This window comes from Rattus norvegicus, chromosome 1 (assembly GCF_021556685.1).
Source record: "Rattus norvegicus strain SHRSP/BbbUtx chromosome 1, alternate assembly SHRSP_T2T, whole genome shotgun sequence".
Taxonomy (NCBI): domain Eukaryota; kingdom Metazoa; phylum Chordata; class Mammalia; order Rodentia; family Muridae; genus Rattus; species Rattus norvegicus.
Window position 1 is genome coordinate 152,209,840 of NC_141534.1, and position 19,409 is coordinate 152,229,248.

The 19,409-nt window shown below is 38.9% G+C and overlaps 1 protein-coding gene across 2 annotated transcripts in view; it reads right to left on the reverse strand.

The window, feature by feature from the left end:
- Positions 1–956: 956 nt before the first annotated feature.
- Vom2r42l1 (vomeronasal 2 receptor, 42 like 1) overlaps positions 957–19,409 on the reverse strand; it is a 48,885-nt gene continuing 30,432 nt past the window's right edge. For both annotated transcript variants that reach the window (XM_087610143.1, XM_087610142.1), the window contains exon 6: positions 957–1,864. In XM_087610143.1, the coding sequence (XP_087466269.1) occupies positions 957–1,864 (908 nt within the window). The remainder of the gene's footprint in view (positions 1,865–19,409) is intronic.

Sequence of the window (19,409 nt, forward strand, 5' to 3'; positions counted from 1 at the left end):
TACATTCTTTATCTTTATTATTGAGACTATAGTAACTAAAAAGTGTGTGAAAGTAATCAAAATTACATTCATTACCTACATCAGATCATTTTCATTTTGTAACTTACCTGCTCTGTTTCTATGTTATTGTGTGCAATGTGTTCCTTAATATTTGTAGTGGTCCTCCAACAACTTCAAATTTACTCCCTTTTTAAACTTTGTACTATATATGTTTTGTTTTACTTATTTCTTTCTTGTTCTACTATGTTACTAGTTATATTTCTGGGTGAGACTTTTAGAAAATGGTATATGATTAAATGTACTATTTCTTAACCCATACAAGTTAACTCTTATCAATCCCAAACACCATATTTTCAACTTTTTAATGTTGCTTTTTAATTATTCACAATGTCCTTTTAATGCTGCTAATATTTGAACATATGGGGGATGATTTGGTGGAGCATTGTCATACTGCCAGGATCTAAACTGAAAGAGGATGGAATTTCTTATTTTAAAACATATTTCTTTGTATCATCCATAGTTCTGTAGTATATCTGTCTCTTATATCAAAATAAAGCATTCCTCCATTTATCAAATATCTGTAAACATTTATCTCACCATTCTTTATTATGGAGCACAACAAAACACACTATAGACATTTTTCCCAAGAAAAGTGAAATTAGAAATTAATTAATAAACCCAGAACCCATTTCCAGCATTTACATTCTTCAACTATAAGCATAAAATAAAGAAATACAGCATTACAGTATTCGAAATGACTGATCATACAGTTTGATTCATGAGAACTGAGATTTAAGCCATGTTTTTAAATTCTAATATATAGCGCTCCTTTTCTTTTTTTATTGGGAAAAATTACATGTTTTTTTATCTAAAATTTGATTACAACTAGGAGTGTCAGTGGAGTCTTGTGAATAAGTTTGGTATAGCAAATGTGTCAGAAAAATTTAATGAATGTTTTAAATTTTAGAATGTATATTCTGAAACTTCTGAAAAGATTTTTTCTCAGGCCTTAACATAATAATGAAGCACTTTGGTGCAAAGATGCAAATAAGAAGCCCTGCACTAGATGCCAATATACAGAAAACTTCCATAGCCACCATAGACTTGCCCTTGGTGCTGTGATAGACAGGAAGAAAGGTGATCCAGACACTGCAAAATACTAGCATGCTGAATGTCAGGAACTTGGCTTCATTGAATGTGTCAGGCAGATTCCTGGCTAAGAATGCAAGGGTGAAACTTCCAATGGCAATGGAGCCTAAGTATCCCAGGACACAATAGAAAGCAAGAATTGAACCTTTGTTACAGAAAATCAAAATGTGGCCTTTTTCAACATATCCATCAGTATCAACAAATGGAGGAGAAGTACCCAGCCAAATTCCACAGAGAATCAGTTGAATCATTGTGCAAATTGGAATGATGAATTTAGGTGCCCCTGATACCAGCAGCCACCTCATTTTTCTACTTGAATTAGTAATCTTGAAGGCCAATACTACAATAATTGTCTTTGCCAAGACAGTAGATGCAGCTACAGTGAACACAACAGCAAATGTGGCCTGCTGCATGATACATGTGACAAAGTTGGGATGACCAATGAAGAGCAAGGGACATAGAAAACAAGAGATGAGGGAGGTAAGTAGAACATAGCTGAGAGTTCTGTTATTGGCCTTGACAATGGGTGTTCCTTGGTGTTTCAAAAAGATACCAAGTACAAAAGCTGTGAGAACAGAGAAGCACAGAGCCAAGATAGCCATAGACATTCCCAATGGATCTTCATAACCCAGGAATACAATAACTTTTTTGAAGCAGTGAGTTCCTCCAGGATTGGCATACTGATCATTTAGACACTTGATACATTGATTCATGTCTGGGACAGAAAAAATATCATCAGATTTAATAATTCTTAATTATTCCCAAGACATATTAATGGATCAGAATTTTATGGTCATGATGGCTTTAGCTATTGTGATAAGTAGAACATTATATTTGGTTGCTGTTTAAGAATTAGTAGCTTCTTCAGCCCTTTCCCTAGCTTTTCCATTGGGATGGGGTGGGAGCGATTAAATGGGTGGAGGAGCACCCTCAAAGAGGCAAAGCAGAGGCAAGGAGAGGGATTGTGGGATGGGAAGTGGTGGAGGGTTGAATGGACATGGGGGTATCATTTTAAATGTAAATTAATATAATGATTGATTAAAAGAAACCAAACCAAACCAAACAAACAAAAAAACTGAATTAGGCTCGGTCCTATAGTTGGTTGTGAGTATCTGCATCTGTATTGGTCAAGTACTGGTAGAACATCTCAGGACATAGCCATATTAAGTTCTAATCAGCAAGTATTTCTTAGCATCAGCAATATTATGGGGTTTTGGTTTCTTCAGATGGCGTAGATCCTTAGGTGGGGGCATGGTATCTGGATGGCCTTTCTTTTCTTTTCTTTTTTTTTTCTCAGAGCTGAGGACTGAACCCAGTGCATTGTGCTTGCCAGGCAAGCGCTCAACCATGAGCTAAATCCCCAACCCCTTTCTTTTAGTCTCTGTTCCATATTTTGTTCCTGTACTTCCTTAGGACATAAATATTTCTGAATTAAAATTTTTGAGAAGCGTGACTGGCCCCATCCCTTAACTTGGGTCCATGCCTATCTAATGGAAGTGATCTGTACAGGTTTTATTTTCCCTTTGTTGTATATTTTGGCTAAAGGCATTTGACATGGGCTCCTGGAAATCTTTCAATCCTTGGAGTCTATGATTTTCTAGTAGTTACTAGCAATTCCCCATCCCCTGCTGAAGGGGATTGCAACTCCATAAGATGAATAATATCTTCTAAGTGAATGACCCAGAGCCCCAAGGTACTAAATCACCAACCAAAGTGTATTCATGGAGGGACAAAGGACTCCAACCTGGACATATATGTGTGAGGAGAGAGGCTTGATGCTCCAGCATAGCAGGATGCAAGAGGGGTAAAGTGAGAGTTGTTGAAGGGGTGGAGGAGCACCCTCAAAGAGGCAAAAGAGAGGCGGGGAGAGGGGTTGTGGGATGGGGGTTGTGGAAGGGAGACTGGACATAGGGGTATCGTTTTAAATGTAAAGTAATACAATGATTGATTAAAAGAAACAAAATAAAACCGAAGGATAAAAAACAAAGAAGAAAGAATTAGGAGCATTTTCAAAATCTATGTTCATTGTACAATTATGCAAACCTCTTGACTGTATTTATCTTGCATATTCAAGAAAATTTCAGCAGCTTGTTGTAAAATAATAGAATGAGATAGACTATTGATATTTTTATAACTAAATATATTTCTGACTGAAAATCACAGAGGCACATATTTATTTTTAACATTTCTGTAAACTCTGAAATACAAAAATAGAAAACCAGCTTTTTCCCTGTACATTTTGATACATCTATTAGACATAAGGTTAAAACCATATAGTAAAATCTTTCTGTAATCGATTGAGTATGCAAACACCACATATGTCAGAAAACAGTTCATGAATAGGGATTAAAACCAATCAAAAAGTGCCTAAATCATTTTGTAGTTAAAATCCCTATATGTTAAAACAACACTACTAGGATTCAATGTATGAATTTTAGTAAGAAATTGTACATACCAGTTTTACCAATTTATAATTATGTCTTTTTTGCTCTCCAACAATATTTACAAACATTTTGATGCAAAATTATTTAATTCTGTTCATAAAAATTTGTTCAATTTGAAAAAACAATATATTTTATTATATAAGCCTTACATATGACAACTAAAATTCAAAATTAGAGTTTTCCTCAAAATAAAAGGTCTAAGTTATTTAATCAAATTAAAAAATGATGTCAAAGAATCCATTGAGCACTAAGGATTAGATATCCAGGTACTTCTAACTCACTCTTTGAAGGAAGGAAACTTTCTCACATTAAAGTAGAATAAGAAATAAAAGACCAATTATTATAAATTGACTTACTGACTTCATTAGTGATTTATTTGAAGTACTGCTTGTAGTCTTGTTAATCAAGCATGACTTCATGAGATACTTGGAAGTAAATGACGTGGGGAAATAGCTGAAACGGTGAGTCTTTGCCCCTATTATCCTGTTGATTATGAGTAAAATTGTGTAAAATCTTTCTTGTTTGCCCAGTCTACAATGCAGTAAGTATAAAATGAGAATCGGGGAACTCTAGACACTCTGAAGTGCAGATACTCCTGAGAAACCAGAGGAGACTACTCTGTTCCCACATTGTCGACACAAGAGGAAAATGTCTAGTGCCATCTGTGCCCCCTGCCCACAGGGACCTAGGAGCAGTGGGGGGCAGGACCTTTCTGGTTGCATCCCTCACCCAGAGTTGAAAGCTAGCCCTACCAGGAGTGTCTACACACATGAGAACAGAGGTAAGAACAACTTTTCTGCTCCAAGTGACCTACCTGGTGGATTCAGAACACACAAAGGCAGAAGTCCTCTGGGACCGGGCATTTCTGGTTTCTGGCTGTGCGTGGAACTTTTCACTTCCTATCACACACCTCCCTGCTAAAAATCCTGTGGGAGAGAGCTGAACACCAAAAGTACAAACAACCCTGAGACTGCAGGACAGACATCCACTTCTGCCCACCTTTTCCCACATCTGTGGATGAAGAGGAAACTGCATATTGCCTCTAGACACAGAAATATAGGAGCAGTCAGCAGTCCACACCTCTGGTTCTGGTCTGTGCCTAGAACTGAACTGAACCAAACCGGTCAGACAGCTCCCATGGGGTACGGAGTGGAGTGCTAGACCCTCAGAAGTGAGGACACTCCTAAGAAACCAAATGATACTACTCTCTGCCCACATTCCCGACCTAAGAGGAAAACGCCTAGTGCCATCTGTGCCCACCCACCCCCTGCACACAGGGACCTAGGAGCAATAGGGTCAGGACCCTTCCGGTTGCTGCCCTTGCTGAGAGTTGAAAGCCAGTCACCAGGAGCGACTACATGCCTGAGAGCGGAACAATATGTTGCCATAACTGGCTGAAATAAAACAGCTCTACAAGAGTGCTGGCATACAGTCCTACAGGAGGGTTAAGCCACCGTCAGAAACAGCAAGACAAGTTAACACCAGAGACAACCTGATGGCAAAAGGAAGCACAAGAAACCAAGCAATAGAAACCAAGACTACTTGACATCATCAGAGGCCAGTTCTCCCACCAAGGTAAACACTGGCTATCCAAACACACCGGAAAAGCAAGATTTAGATTCAAAACCACATTGTATCATGATGATGGAGGACTTTCAGAAGGTCATAAATAACTTCCTTGAGGAAATACAGGACAACACCAGTAAATAAGTAGAAGCCCTTGATGAGGAAACACAAAAATCCTTTAAAGAACAACAGGAAAACACAATCAAACCGCGGAATGAATTGAACAAAATCATCCAGAAGCAAAAATGGAAATGGGAAAAAAAAGGAAAAGAAAGCACAAAGGGAGACAACTCTAGAGATAGAAAACCTAGGGACAACATCAGGAGAAATAAACACAAGCATGACCAAAAGAATACAAGAGATACAAGAGAGAATCTCAGGAGCAAAAGATACTACATAAAATATTGACACAATCCTCAAAGATAATGTAAAACAGAAAAAGCTCCTAGCCCAAAACATACAGGAAATCCAGGACACAATGAAAAGAGCAAACCTAAAGATAATAGGTATAGAAATAGGTGAAACTTAAAAGGACAGTAAATATCTTCAACCAAATTATAAAGGAAAACATCCCTAATCTAAAGAAAGGGATGCCCATAAACTTAGAAGAAGCCTACAGAACTTCAAAAAGATTGGACAAGAAAAGAAATTCCTTGGGTCACATATTAGTCAAAACAACAAAGGCACAAAACAAAGAATATTAAAAGCAGTAAGGGAACAGATCAAGTGACATATAAAGACAGACCTTAAGAATTACACCAGACTTCACACTAGGCACTATGAAAGCAAGAAGATCCTGGAGAGATGTCATATAGACCTTAAGAGAACACAAATGCCAACCCAGGGTACTTTTATTCAGCAAAACTCTCAATTAACGTTGAGGGAGAAACCAAGATATTCCATGATAAAACCAAATTTACATAGTATCATTCTACAAATCCAGCCCTATGAAGGGTAATAGATGGAAAATCCCAGCACAAGGAGGGAAACTATACCATAGAAAAAGCACCGCCGGAACCTGAAGGAAACAGACCGGATAAACAGTTCTCTGCACCCAAATCTCGTGGGAGGGAGAGCTAAACCTTCAGAGAGGCAGACACGCCTGGGAAACCAGAAGACACTGCACTCTGCACACACATCTTGGAGGCCAGAGGAAAACACCAAACACCATCTGGAACCCTGGTGCACTGAAGTTCCCGGAAACGGCGGCGCAGATCTTCCTGGTTGCTGCCGCCGCAGAGAGCTCGTGGGCAGCACCCCGTGAGCAAACTTGAGCCTCAGGACCACAGGTAAGACCAACTTTTCTGCTGCAAGAGACCTGCCTGGTGAACTCAGGACACACAGCGGCAGAATTCCTCTGGAACCGGGCACCTCCTGTGTTTATCTGGAGTCCCACACCCGCGGATCCTGGCCCGCAGCAGCTCTCTGCTCCCAGACACCATGGGAGAGAGACCCCACCGCCTGGTCAGGTGGGCACTCCTGAGGCTGCAGAGCGGAAGAGACCACCAACACTGCCCACCCCTCCCCACATCCCTGGACCAAGAGGAAACTGTATAAGGCCTCTGGGTTCCTTATGGGGGAGGGCCGAGGAGCAGAAGGACCTCTGCGCCTGAGACACCGCCAGAACCTGAAGGAAACAGACTGGATAAACAGTTCTCTGCACCCAAATCTCGTGGGAGGGAGAGCTAAACCTTCAGAGAGGCAGACACGCCTGGGAAACCAGAAGAGACTGCACTCTGCACACACATCTCGGACGCCAGAGGAAAACACCAAACGCCATCTGGAACCCTAGTGCACGGAAGCTCCCGGAAAGGGTGGCGCAGATCTTCCTGGTTGCTGCCTCCACAGAGAGCTCGTGGGCAGCACCCCGCGAGCAAACTTGAGCCACGGGACCACAGGTAAGACCAACTTTTCTGCTGCAAGTGACCTGCCTGGTGAACTCAAGACACAGGCCCACAGGAACAGCTGAAGACCTGTAGAGAGGAAAAACTACACGCCCCAAAGCAGAACACTCTGTCCCCATAACTGGCTGAAAGAAAACAGGAAAATAGGTCTACAGCACTCCTGACATACAGGCTTATAGGACAGTCTAGCCACTGTCAGAAATAGCAGAACAAAGTAACACTAGAGATAATCTGATGGCGAGAGACAAGTGCAGGAAGCCAAGCAACAGAAACCAAGACTACATGGCAACATCGGAGCCCAATTCTCCCACCAAAATAAACATGGAATATCCAAACACACCAGAAAAGCAAGATCTACTTTCAAAATCATATTGGATCATGATGCTGGAGGACTTCAAGAAAGACGTGAAGAACTCCCTTAGAGAAACACAGGAAAACATTAATAAACAAGTAGAAGCCTACAGAGAGGAATCGCAAAAATCCCTGAAAGAATTCCAGGAAAACACAATCAAACAATTGAAGGAATTAAAAATGGAAATAGAAGCAATCAAGAAAGAACACATGGAAACAACCCTGGATATATAAAACTAAAAGAAGAGACAAGGAGCTGTAGATACAAGCTTCACCAACAGAATACAAGAGATGGAAGAGAGAATATCAGGAGCAGAAGATTCCATAGAAATCATTAACTCAACTGTCAAAGATAAGGTAAAGCGGAAAAAAATACTGGTCCAAAACATACAGGAAATCCAGGACTCAATGAGAAGATCAAACCTAAGGATAAGAGGTATAGAAGAGAGTTAAGACTCCCAGCTCAAAGGACCAGTAAATATCTTCAACAAAATCATAGAAGAAAACTTCCCTAACCTAAAAAAAGAGATACCCATAGGCATACAAGAAGCCTACAGAACTCCAAATAGATTGGACCAGAAAAGAAACACCTCCTGTCACATAATAGTCAAAACACCAAACGCACAAAATAAAGAAAGAATATTAAAAGCAGTAAGGGGAAAAGGTCAAGTAACATATAAAGGCAGACCTAACAGAATCAAACCAGACTTTTCGCCAGAAACTATGAAGGCCAGAAGATCCTGGACAGATGTCATACAGACCCTAAGAGAACACAAATGCCAGCCCAGGTTACTCTATCCTGCAAAACTCTCAATTAACATAGATGGAGAAATCAATATATTCCATGACAAAACCAAATTAACACAATATCTTTCTACAAATCCAGCACTGCAAAGGATAATAAATGGTAAAGCCCAACATAAGGAGGCAAGCTATACCCTAGAAGAAGCAAGAAACTAATCGTCTTGGCAACAAAACAAGGAGAAGAAAAGCACACAAACATAACCTCACATCCAAATATGAATATAGAGGAAGCAATAATCACTATTCCTTAATATCTCTCAACATCAATGACCTCAACTCCCCAATAAAAAGACATAGATTAACAAACTGGATACGCAACGAGGACCCTGCACTCTGCTGCCTACAGGAAACACACCTCAGAGACAAAGACAGACACTACCTCAGAGTGAAAGCCTGGAAAACAACTTTCCAAGAAAATGGTCGGAAGAAGCAAGCTGGAGTAGCCATTCTAATACCAAATAAAATCAATTTTCAATTAAAAGTCATCAAAAATGATAAGGAAGGACACTTCATATTCATCAAAGGAAAAATCCACCAAGATGAACTCTCAATCCTAAATATCTATGCCCCAAATACAAGGGCACCTACATACATAAAAGAAACCTTACTAAAGCTCAAAACACATATTGCACCTCACACAATAATAGTAGGAGATTTCAACACCCCACTCTCATCAATGTACAGATCATGGAAACAGAAATTAAACAGAGACGTAGACAGACTAAGAGAAGTCATGAGCCAAGTGGACTTAACGGATATTTATAGAACATTCTATCCTATAGCAAAAGGATATACCTTCTTCTCAGCTCCTCATGGTACTTTCCCCAAAATTTACCATATAATTGGTCAAAAAACGGGCCTCAGCAGGTACAAAAAGATAGAAATAATCCCATGCGTGCTATCAGACCACCACAGCCTAAAACTGGTCTTCAATAACAATAAGGGAAGAATGCCCACATACACGTGGAAATTGAACAGTGCTCTACTCAATGATAACCTGGTCAAGGAAGAAATAAAGAAAGAAATTAAAAAGTTTTTAGAATTTAATGAAAATGAAGGTACAAGATACCCAAAATGTATGGGACACAATGAAAGCTGTGCTAAGAGGAAAACTCATAGCGCTGAGTGCCTGAAGAAAGAAACAGGAAAGAGGATATGTCAGCAGCTTGACAGCACACCTAACAGCTCTAGAACAAAAAGAAGCAAATACACCCAGGAGGAGTAGAAGGCAGGAAATAATCAAACTCAGAGCTGAAATCAAGCAAGTAGAAACAAAAAGGACCATAGAAAGAATCAACAGAACCAAAAGTTGGTTCTTTGAGAAAATCAACAAGATAGATAAACCCTTAGCCAGACTAATGAGAGGACACAGAGAGTGTGTCCAATTTAACAAAATCAGAAATGAAAAGGGAGACATAACTACAAATTCAGAGGAAATTCAAAAAATCATCAGATCTTACTATAAAAGCCTATATTCAACAAAGCTTGAATTTCTACAGGAAATGGACAATTTCCTAGACAGATACCAGGTACCAAAGTAAAATCAGCAACAGATAAACAAGTTAAACAACCCCATAACTCCTAAGGAAATAGAAGCACTCATTAAAGGTCTCCCAACCAAAAAGAGCCCAGGTCCAGACGGGTTTAGTGCAGAATTCTATCAAACCTTCATAGAAGATCTCATACCAATATTATCCAAACTATTCCACAAAATTGAAACAGATGGATGACTACCGAATTCCTTCTATGAAGCCACAATTACTCTTATACCTAAACCACACAAAGACCCAACAAAGAAAGAGAACTTCAGACCAATTTCCCTTATGAAAATCGACGCAAAAATACTCAATAAACTTCTGGCAAACAGAATCCAAGAGCACATCAAAACAATCATCCACCATGATCAAGTAGGCTTCATCCCAAGCATGCAGGGATGGTTTAATATATGGAAAACCATCAACGTGATCCATTATATAAACAAACTGAAAGAACAAAACCACATGATCATTTCATTAGATGATGAGAAAGCATTTGACAAAATTCAACACCCCTTCAGGATAAAAGTCCTGGTAAGAATAGGAATTCAAGACCCATACCTAAACATAGTAAAAGCCATATACAGCAAACCAGTTGCTAACATTAAACTAAATGGAGAGAAACTTGAAGCAATCCCACTGAAATCAGGGACTAGACAAGGCTGCCCACTCTCACCCTACTTATTCAATATAGTTCTTGAAGTTCTAGCCAGACAAATCAGACAACAAAAGGAGGTCAAGGGGATATAGATCGGAAAAGAAGAAGTCAAAATATCACTATTTGCAGATGATATGATAGTATATTTAAGTGATCCCAAGAGTTCCACTAGAGAACTACTAAAGCTGATAAACAACTTCAGCAAAGTGGCTGGGTATAAAATTAACTCAAATAAATCAGTAGCGTTCCTCTACACAAAAGAGAAACAAGCCGAGAAAGAAATTAGGGAAATGACACCCTTCATAATAGACCCAAATAATATAAAGTACCTCGGTGTGACTTTAACCAAGCAAGTAAAAGATTTGTACAATAAGAACTTCAAGACAGTGAAGAAAGAAATTGAAGAAGACCTCAGAAGATGGAAAGATCTCCCGTGCTCATGAATTGGCAGGATTAATATAGTAAAAATGGCCATTTGACCAAAAGAGATCTACAGATTCAACGCAAAAACCCAGGATAGCTAAAACTATCCTCAACAATAAAAGGACTTAAGGGGGAATCACTATCCCTGAGCTCAAGCAGTATTACAGAGCAATAGTGATAAAAACTGCATGGTATTGGTACAGACACAGACAGGTAGACCAATGGAATAGAATTGAAGACCCAGAAATGAACCCACACACCTATGGTCACTTGATTTTTGACAAAGGAGCCAAAACCATCCAATGGAAAAAAGATAGCATTTTCAGCAAATGGTGCTGGTTTAACTGGAGGTCAACATGTTGAAGAATGCAGATTGATCCATGCTTATCACCCTGTACAAAGCTTAAGTCCAAGTGGATCAAGGACCTCCACATCAAACCAGACACACTCAAACTAATAGAAGAAAAACTAGGGAAGCATCTGGAACACATGGGCACTGGAAAAAATTTCCTGAACAAAACACCAATGGCTTATGCTCTAAGATGAAGAATCGACAAATGGGATCTCATAAAACTGCAAAGCTTCTGTAAGGCAAAGGACACTGTGGCTAGGACAAAACGGCAACCAACAGATTGGGAAAAGATCTTTACCAATCCTACAACAGATAGAGGCCTTATAATCAAAATATACAAAGAACTCAAGAAGTTAGACCGCAGGGATACAAATAACCGTATTAAAAAATGGGGTTCAGAGCTAAACAAAGAATTCACAGCTGAGGAATTCTGAATGGCTGAGAAATACCTAAAGAAATGTTCAACATCTTTAGTCATAAGGGAAATGCAAATCAAAACAACCCTGAGATTTCACCTCACACCAGTGAGAATGGCTAAGATCAAAAACTCAGGTGACAGCAGATGCTCGCGAGGATGCGGAGAAAGAGGAACACTCCTCCATTGTTGGTGGGATTGCAGACTGGTACAACCATTCTGGAAATCAGTCTGGAGGTTCCTCAGAAAATTGGACATTGAACTGCCTGAGGATCCAGCTATACCTCTCTTGGGCATATACCCAAAAGATCCCCAACCTATAAAAAAGACACGTGCTCCACTATGTTCATCGCAGCCTTATTTATAATAGCCAGAAGCTGGAAAGAACCCAGATGCCCTTCAACAGAGGAATGGATACAGAAAATGTGGTACATCTACACAATGGAATATTACTCAGCTATCAAAAACAACGGCTTTATGAAATTCGTAGGCAAATGGTTGGAAATGGAAAATATCATCCTGAGTGAGCTAATCCAGTCACAGAAAGACATACATGGTATGCACTTACTGATAAGTGGCTATTAGCCCAAGTTCTTGAATTACCCTAGATGCCTAGAACAAATGAAACTCAAGACAGATGATCAAAATGTGAATGCTTCACTCCTTCTCTAAAAGGGGAACAAGAATACCCTTGGCAGGGAAGAGAGAGGCAAAGATTAAAACAGAGACTGAAGGAACACTCATTCAAAGCCTGCCCCACATGTGGCCCATACATATACAGCCACCCAATTAGACAAGATGGATGAAGCAAAGAAGTGCAGACCGACAGGAGCCAGATGTAGATCGCTCCTGAGAGACACAGCCAGAATACAGCAAATACAGAGGCGAATGCCAGCAGCAAACCACTGAACTGAGAATAGGAGCCCCGTTGAAGGAATCAGAGAAAGAACTGGAAGAGCTTGAAGGGGCTCGAGACCCCATATGTACAACAATGCCAAGCAACCAGAGCTTCCAGGGACTAAGCCACTACCTAAAGACTATACATGGACTAACTCTGGACTCTGACCTCATAGGTAGCAATGAATATCCTAGTACGAGCATCAGTGGAAGGGGAAGCCCTGGGTCCTGCTAAGATTGAACCCCCAGTGAAATAGATTGTTGGGGGGAGGGCGGCTATGGGGGAGGATGGGGTGGGGAACACCCATAAAGAAGGGGAGTGGGAGGGGATGTTTGCCTGGAAACCGGGAAAGGCAATAACACTCGAAATGTATATAAGAAATACACAAGTTAATAAAAAGAAGGGGGGGGGGAAGAAAAAGAAAAAGGAAGAAAGTAAACTCATTGCAACAAAACCAAAAGAAGAGAAACACACAAACGTAATACCACTCTAAATATGAAAATAACAGGAGACAACAATCACTATTCCTTAATATCTCTCAACATCAATGAACTCATTTCCCCAAGAAATAGACATAGATTATCAGTCTGAACATGTAAAGAGGACCCAGTAATATGCTACATACAGGAAAAAACACCTCAGAGACAAAGACAGATATTACCTTAGAGTAAAAGACTGGAAAATGGTCCAAAGTAGCAAGCTGGAACAGCCAATCTAATATTTTAAAAAATGTGTTTTCATCCAAAAGTCATCAAAAAAAATAAGGAAGGACACTTTATATTCTTCAAAGGAAAAATCCACCAAGATGAACTCTCAATCCTAAATACCTATGCTCCAACTACAAGGGCACCTATATTCAAAAAAAAAAAGTTACTGGAGGTCAAAGCACACATTTCACTTCACACAATAATAGTAGAAGATTTAAATACTGCAATCTCATTAATGGACAGATCATGGAAACAGAAATTAAACAGAGTCACGGAGAAAGTAGGAGAAGTTACCAACCGAATATACTTAACAGATATTTATAGAAGATTTCATCCTAAAACAAAAGGATACACCATCTTCTCAGGACCTCATTGTACATTCACCAAAATTGGCAATATAATTGGTCACAAAACAGGCATCAACAGATACAGGAAGATAGAAATAATCCCATGCATCCTAGCAGATCACCATAGACTAAGGCTGGCCTTCAATAACAACAATAAGGAATGAACTCCCACATATACGTAGAAGTTGAAAAGTGCTTTACTCAATGATAACTCAGTCAAGGAATAAATAAATAAATAAATTAAAGACTTCTTAGAATTTAATGAAAATGAACGTACAACATACCCAAACTTATGGGAAACAATGAGAGCTGTGCTAAGAGGAATACTCACAGCTCTGGGTGCCTGCAGAAAGAAACAGGAGAGAGCATATATCAGCAACTTTACAGCACACCTAAAAGCTCTAGAACAAAAAAAAAAGGCAAATTCACCCAGGAGGAGTAGAAGGCAGGAAATAATCAAACTCAGAGCTGAAATCAACCAAGTAGAAATGAAGAGGGCTATACAAAGGATCAATGAAAGCAGGAGCTGATTGTTTGAGAGAATCAACAAGATAGATAAACTTTAGCCAGACTAATGAGAGGGCATAGCAAGCATGTCCAAATTAACTAAACCAGAAATGAAAAGGGAGACAATGAAATTGAATCTGAGGAAATTCAAAAATTCATCAGATCCTACTACAAAAGCCTGTATCCAACAAACCTTGAATAGCTGGATGAAATGGACAATTTTCTACACAAATACCAGGTACCAAAGATAAGTCAGGAACAGATAAACCATCTAAACCTTATAACTTCTAAAAAAGTAAAAGTAGACATTAAAAATCTCCCAAACCAAAAGAGCCTAGGACCAGATGGGTTCAGTGCAGAGTTCTACCAGACCTTCAAAGAAGATCTAATACCAATATTTTCCTAACTGTTCCAAAGAATAGAAACAGGTGGAGAACTACCAAATTGCTTCTATGAAGCCAGAATTACTCTTCTACCTAAACCACAGAAAGACCCAACAAAGAAACAGAACTTTAGACCAATTTCCCTTATGAATATTGACACAAAAATAGTCAATAAAATTCTTACAAACCAAAACCAAGAACATATCAAAACGATCATCCATCATGATCAAGTAGCCTTCATCCCAGGTATGCAAGGATTGTCCAGTATACAGAAATTCATCAATGAACTCCAGCATATAAACAAACTCAAAGATAAAAACCACGTGATCATTTCATTAGATACTGAGAAAGCATTTGACAAAATTCAACACCCCTTCATGATAAAAGCCCTGGAAAGATCAGGAAGTCAAGGTCCATACCTTATCCTTTTTTTTTTTTTTTTGGTTCTTTTTTTTTTTTTTCGGAGCTGGGGACCAAACCCAGGGCCTTGTGCTTCCTAGGCAAGCACTCTACCACTGAGCTAAATCCCCAACCCCTCAAGGTCCATACCTAAACATAGCATAAGACATGTACAGAAATACAGTAACTAACATTAAACTAAATGGAGGGAAATTTGAAGTAATCTCACTGAAATCAGTGACTAGACAAGACTGACCACTCTCCCCCCACTTATTCAGTATAGTTCTCTACATCCTAGCCAGAGCAATAGACATCAAAAAGAGGTCAAAGGGATACAATTTGGAAAGGAAGAAATCAAAATATCATTATTTGCAGATGAAATGATAATATACTTAAGTGACCACAACAGTTCCACTAGAGAACTACTAGCCTGATAAACAACTTCAACAAAGTGGCAGGGTATAACATTAACTCAAACAAATCAGTAGCATTCCTCTACTCACAGGATAAACAGGCTGAGAAAGAAATTAGGGAAACTACACACTTCATAATAATCACAAATAATATAAAATAATTTGTTGTTATGTGAACCAAGCAAATGAAAGATCTGTATAAGAACTATAAGTCTCTGAAGAAAGAAATTGAAGAAGACCTCAGAAGATGGAAATACTTCACATGCTCATGGATTGGGAGGACTAATAAAGTAAAAACAGCCATTTTGCCAAAAACAATCTACAGATTCAATGCAATCCCTATCAAAATTCCAATTCAATTCTTCATACATTTAGAAAGAAAAATTTGCAAATTCATTTGGAATCACAAAAAACGCAGAATGGCTAAAACTACTTTCAACAATAAAAGAACTTCTGGAGTAATCACCATCCCTGACCTCAAGCAGTATTACAGAAAAATAGTGATAGAAATTATATGGTATTGTTACAGTGGCAGGCATATAGATCAGTGGAATAGAATTGAAGACCTAGAAATGAACCTACACATCTTTGGTCACTTGATTTTTGACAAAGGTTCTAAAACCATTCAATGGAAAAAAACAGCATTTTCAGCAAATGGTGCTGGTACAACTGGAAGTCAGCATGTAGAAGAATGCAAATTGATCTATTCTCATTACCCAGTACAAAGCTTAGGTCCAAGTGGATAAAGAACCTCAACATCAAACCAGATACACTCAAACTAATAGACGAAATGTGGGGAAGAATCTCACACACATGGGCACTGGTGTAAATTTCCTCAAAAGAAAATCAATGGCTTATGCTCTAAAATAAATAATCGACAAAATGGGACATCATATAATTGCAAAGCTTCTGTAAGGAAAAGGACACTATGATTAGGACCAAATGCGAATGGACACATTGGGAAATGATTTTTACCAATCCTACATCCAATAGAGGACTAATATCCAAAATAAAAAAGGAACTCAAGAAGTTAGACTCCAGAGAGACAAATAATCCTATTAAAAATGGGGTACAGAGCTAAACAAAGAATTCATAGCCTAGGAATATCAAATGGCTGAAAAGTACCTAAAGAAATGTTCAACATCCTTAGTCATCAGACAAATGAAAATCAAAACAACCTTGAGATTCCACCTATACCAGTCAGAATGGCTAAGATCAAAGCTCAGCTGACAGCAGATGCTGGTGAGGCTATTTATAGAGAGGAACATTGCTCCATTATTTGTGGATTTGCAAACTGGTACAATCTCTCTGGAAATCAGTCTGAAGGTTCCTCAGAAAATTGGACATTGCACTATCTGAGGACCCAGTTATACCTCTCCAGGGCATATACCTAAAAGATGCTCCAACATGCAACAAAGACACATGGTCCACTATGTTCATAGCAGCCTTATTTATAATAGCCAGAAGCTGGAAAGAAGTCAGATGCCCTTCAACATAGGAATGGATACAGAAAATATGGTACATCTACTCAATGGAGAACTACTCAGCCTTCAAAAACAATGACTTCATGAAATTCATAGGCAAATGGATCAAAATAGAAAATATCATCCTGAGTGAGGTAACCCAATCACAGGAAAACACACAGGGTATGCACTCACTGATAAGTGGATATTAGCCCAAAAGTTCGAATTACACAAGATTCAATCCACCTACCACAGGAAGCTCAAAAAGGATGACCAAAATGCGGATGCTTCAATCCTTCTTAAAATGGGAAATAAATATATACATAGGAGGGGATATAGAGGCAAAGTTTAGAGCAGACACTGAAGAAATGGCCATTCAGTGACAGCCCCACATGTGGCCATACATACACAGCCACCAAATTAGATAAGATTGATGAAGCTAGGAAGTGCATTCTGACAGGAACTAGATATAGATCTCTCCTCAGAAACACATCCAGAACATGTCGAATACAGAGGCGAATACTAACAGCAAACCTCTGAAGTGAGAGTGGGCCACCGTTGAAGGAATTAGAGAAAGGACTGAAAGAGCTGAAGGGTCTTGCAACTCCATAAGAACAACAATACCAACCAACTAGATCTCCCAGGGACTAAATAACAGTCCCAAAAGTATACATGAACTGACTCATGGCTCCAACTGCATATGTAGCAAAGGATTGCCTTATTGGGCACTAAAGGAAGGAGAAGCCCTTCGTCCTGCAAAGGTTGGACCACCAGTATAAAGGATTGCTGGGGGAAGGGTGGTAAGTGGGGTGGGTGTGGAGAACACCCTTATAGAAGGGGAGGTGGAGGGATTAGGGGACTGATTTACAGGAAACCAGGAAAGGGAATGTTTGAAATGTAAATAAGCAATACCCAGTTTTAAAATAATGAAAAAATAATAAATTAGAAAGAGAGAGAGAGAGAGAGAGAGAGAGAGAGAGAGAGAGAGAGAGAAGCAAACTAGACCTGGGATCAAAGCCTTTCAAGAGTTATTGTGTAGTGGTTGGGCATTTAGCTCAGTAGTAGAGTGCTTGCCTAGCAAGCACAAGGCCCTGGGTTTGGTCCCCAGCTCCGAAAAAAAGGAAAAAAAAAAGAGTTATTGTGACTTTTGTCTCCAAATGACATCTCTCTTCCAGTGTCATTGACATCAAGAGTGCTTTCTCCTAAATGATTCCCCTATCAACATCATGTGAATCACATTTATATGGTTATTCACCTTCAACACCTCTGAAAGTATATTGAATAATTAAATCTTTCACATTTTATGTGTCCTAAGTGGTTTTGCAATTAAATAAAACTATTTCTAAGGAAGCAAACATACTGATCTGAAAATATACAGGAGAGATTCTCTTGCTACACTTATTTTCCCTGCCGGTTGAGCCATCTGGGCACGCTCAGCTGCCCTGAACATCCTGCTATCCCTGATTGGTATCCATTTTCTTGTCACCTCTCTACACACCTTCATCAGTCCCGCTGAACTGGAACCATAAAGGCAATATTCTCATCCCACAAATACCTTCCCTGCAAGGTCTGCTGAATTCTCTGTGGTACCACCAGCTACCCTGGAGCACCTTGGTATCCTCAATGGACCCATATTCTGAAAACATCTTTGAGCACACTGTTGTCTGACAAGCTGAGCTGGAATCATTTAGTTCAAAAATACCCATCAGAGATCTGCTGCCCCAGGATCTATCAGGAGCCTACAAGCTAATAACTGGCAGGTGATCTTCCTGAAGTGACTTTGCCTTAGATTGATATCTATGATGAACTCCGGGAGGCGTGGCCAAGGAGAAAGTCCTTTTAGGAAAGATCCTTGCTAATATTATGCTTTTCTTGTTACTGTTACATATATAGCAATCACTAGGTATTAGCCCATTTTATTGAGCAGATTTCTGCAGAACTATGAAGATGTACTTTCTCGCAGTGATGCTATCATTAATATTTAACGATGATCTCATAAGAATTCCTAGAACTATATGAGTATTTTTGAGGCTCTTTTATAGTGGAACTGTTCTTAGCTTCTTTTCTGATAGTTAAAATTGCAATGACAATTCTGTTAGTCTCCCATTGTATTAACAATTAATTGCCTCTTATAAAATAACCAGACGTTTACTACTCAGAACACATTCCAAGATATTGTAAAACCATTAACCACAGGTTATAAAAAGGGAACTGATGATTTATTATAGGTTCTATGACAGAAGATGAAATATTAACTGGCTTTATCTATACAAAACTTCACTAATAATTTAGTTATAGTTTTTAACATTAGATGAACCTGTGGAGCCGTGACAGCTAAAGAATGTTTAGTCATATAAATATTCCTAGTGTATATTCATGTAAAATTCAATATTATAAACTTCTTATTCCATTTATGATTTGTTTTACTGAGTGAACTTGTGATGGACTTTTACCATGTGATCATGTATTATGAAAGATGCATAAGTACTGTGATCAAAGAGAAGAGTGCAAAGATTTTTTTCTTATCTACCTTTTTCATTCATCCAAATTTTTCCTTTTTCTAAGAGAGGAAATTTTGACAATTTAATTATAAACTTTAAAATCACTTTACACAGTGTCCATTTTTCTTTCTGTGAGCAGACTGAAAGTTAGAGCATCGCAGCAGTACCTGCTGACATAGAACAAAGGTCA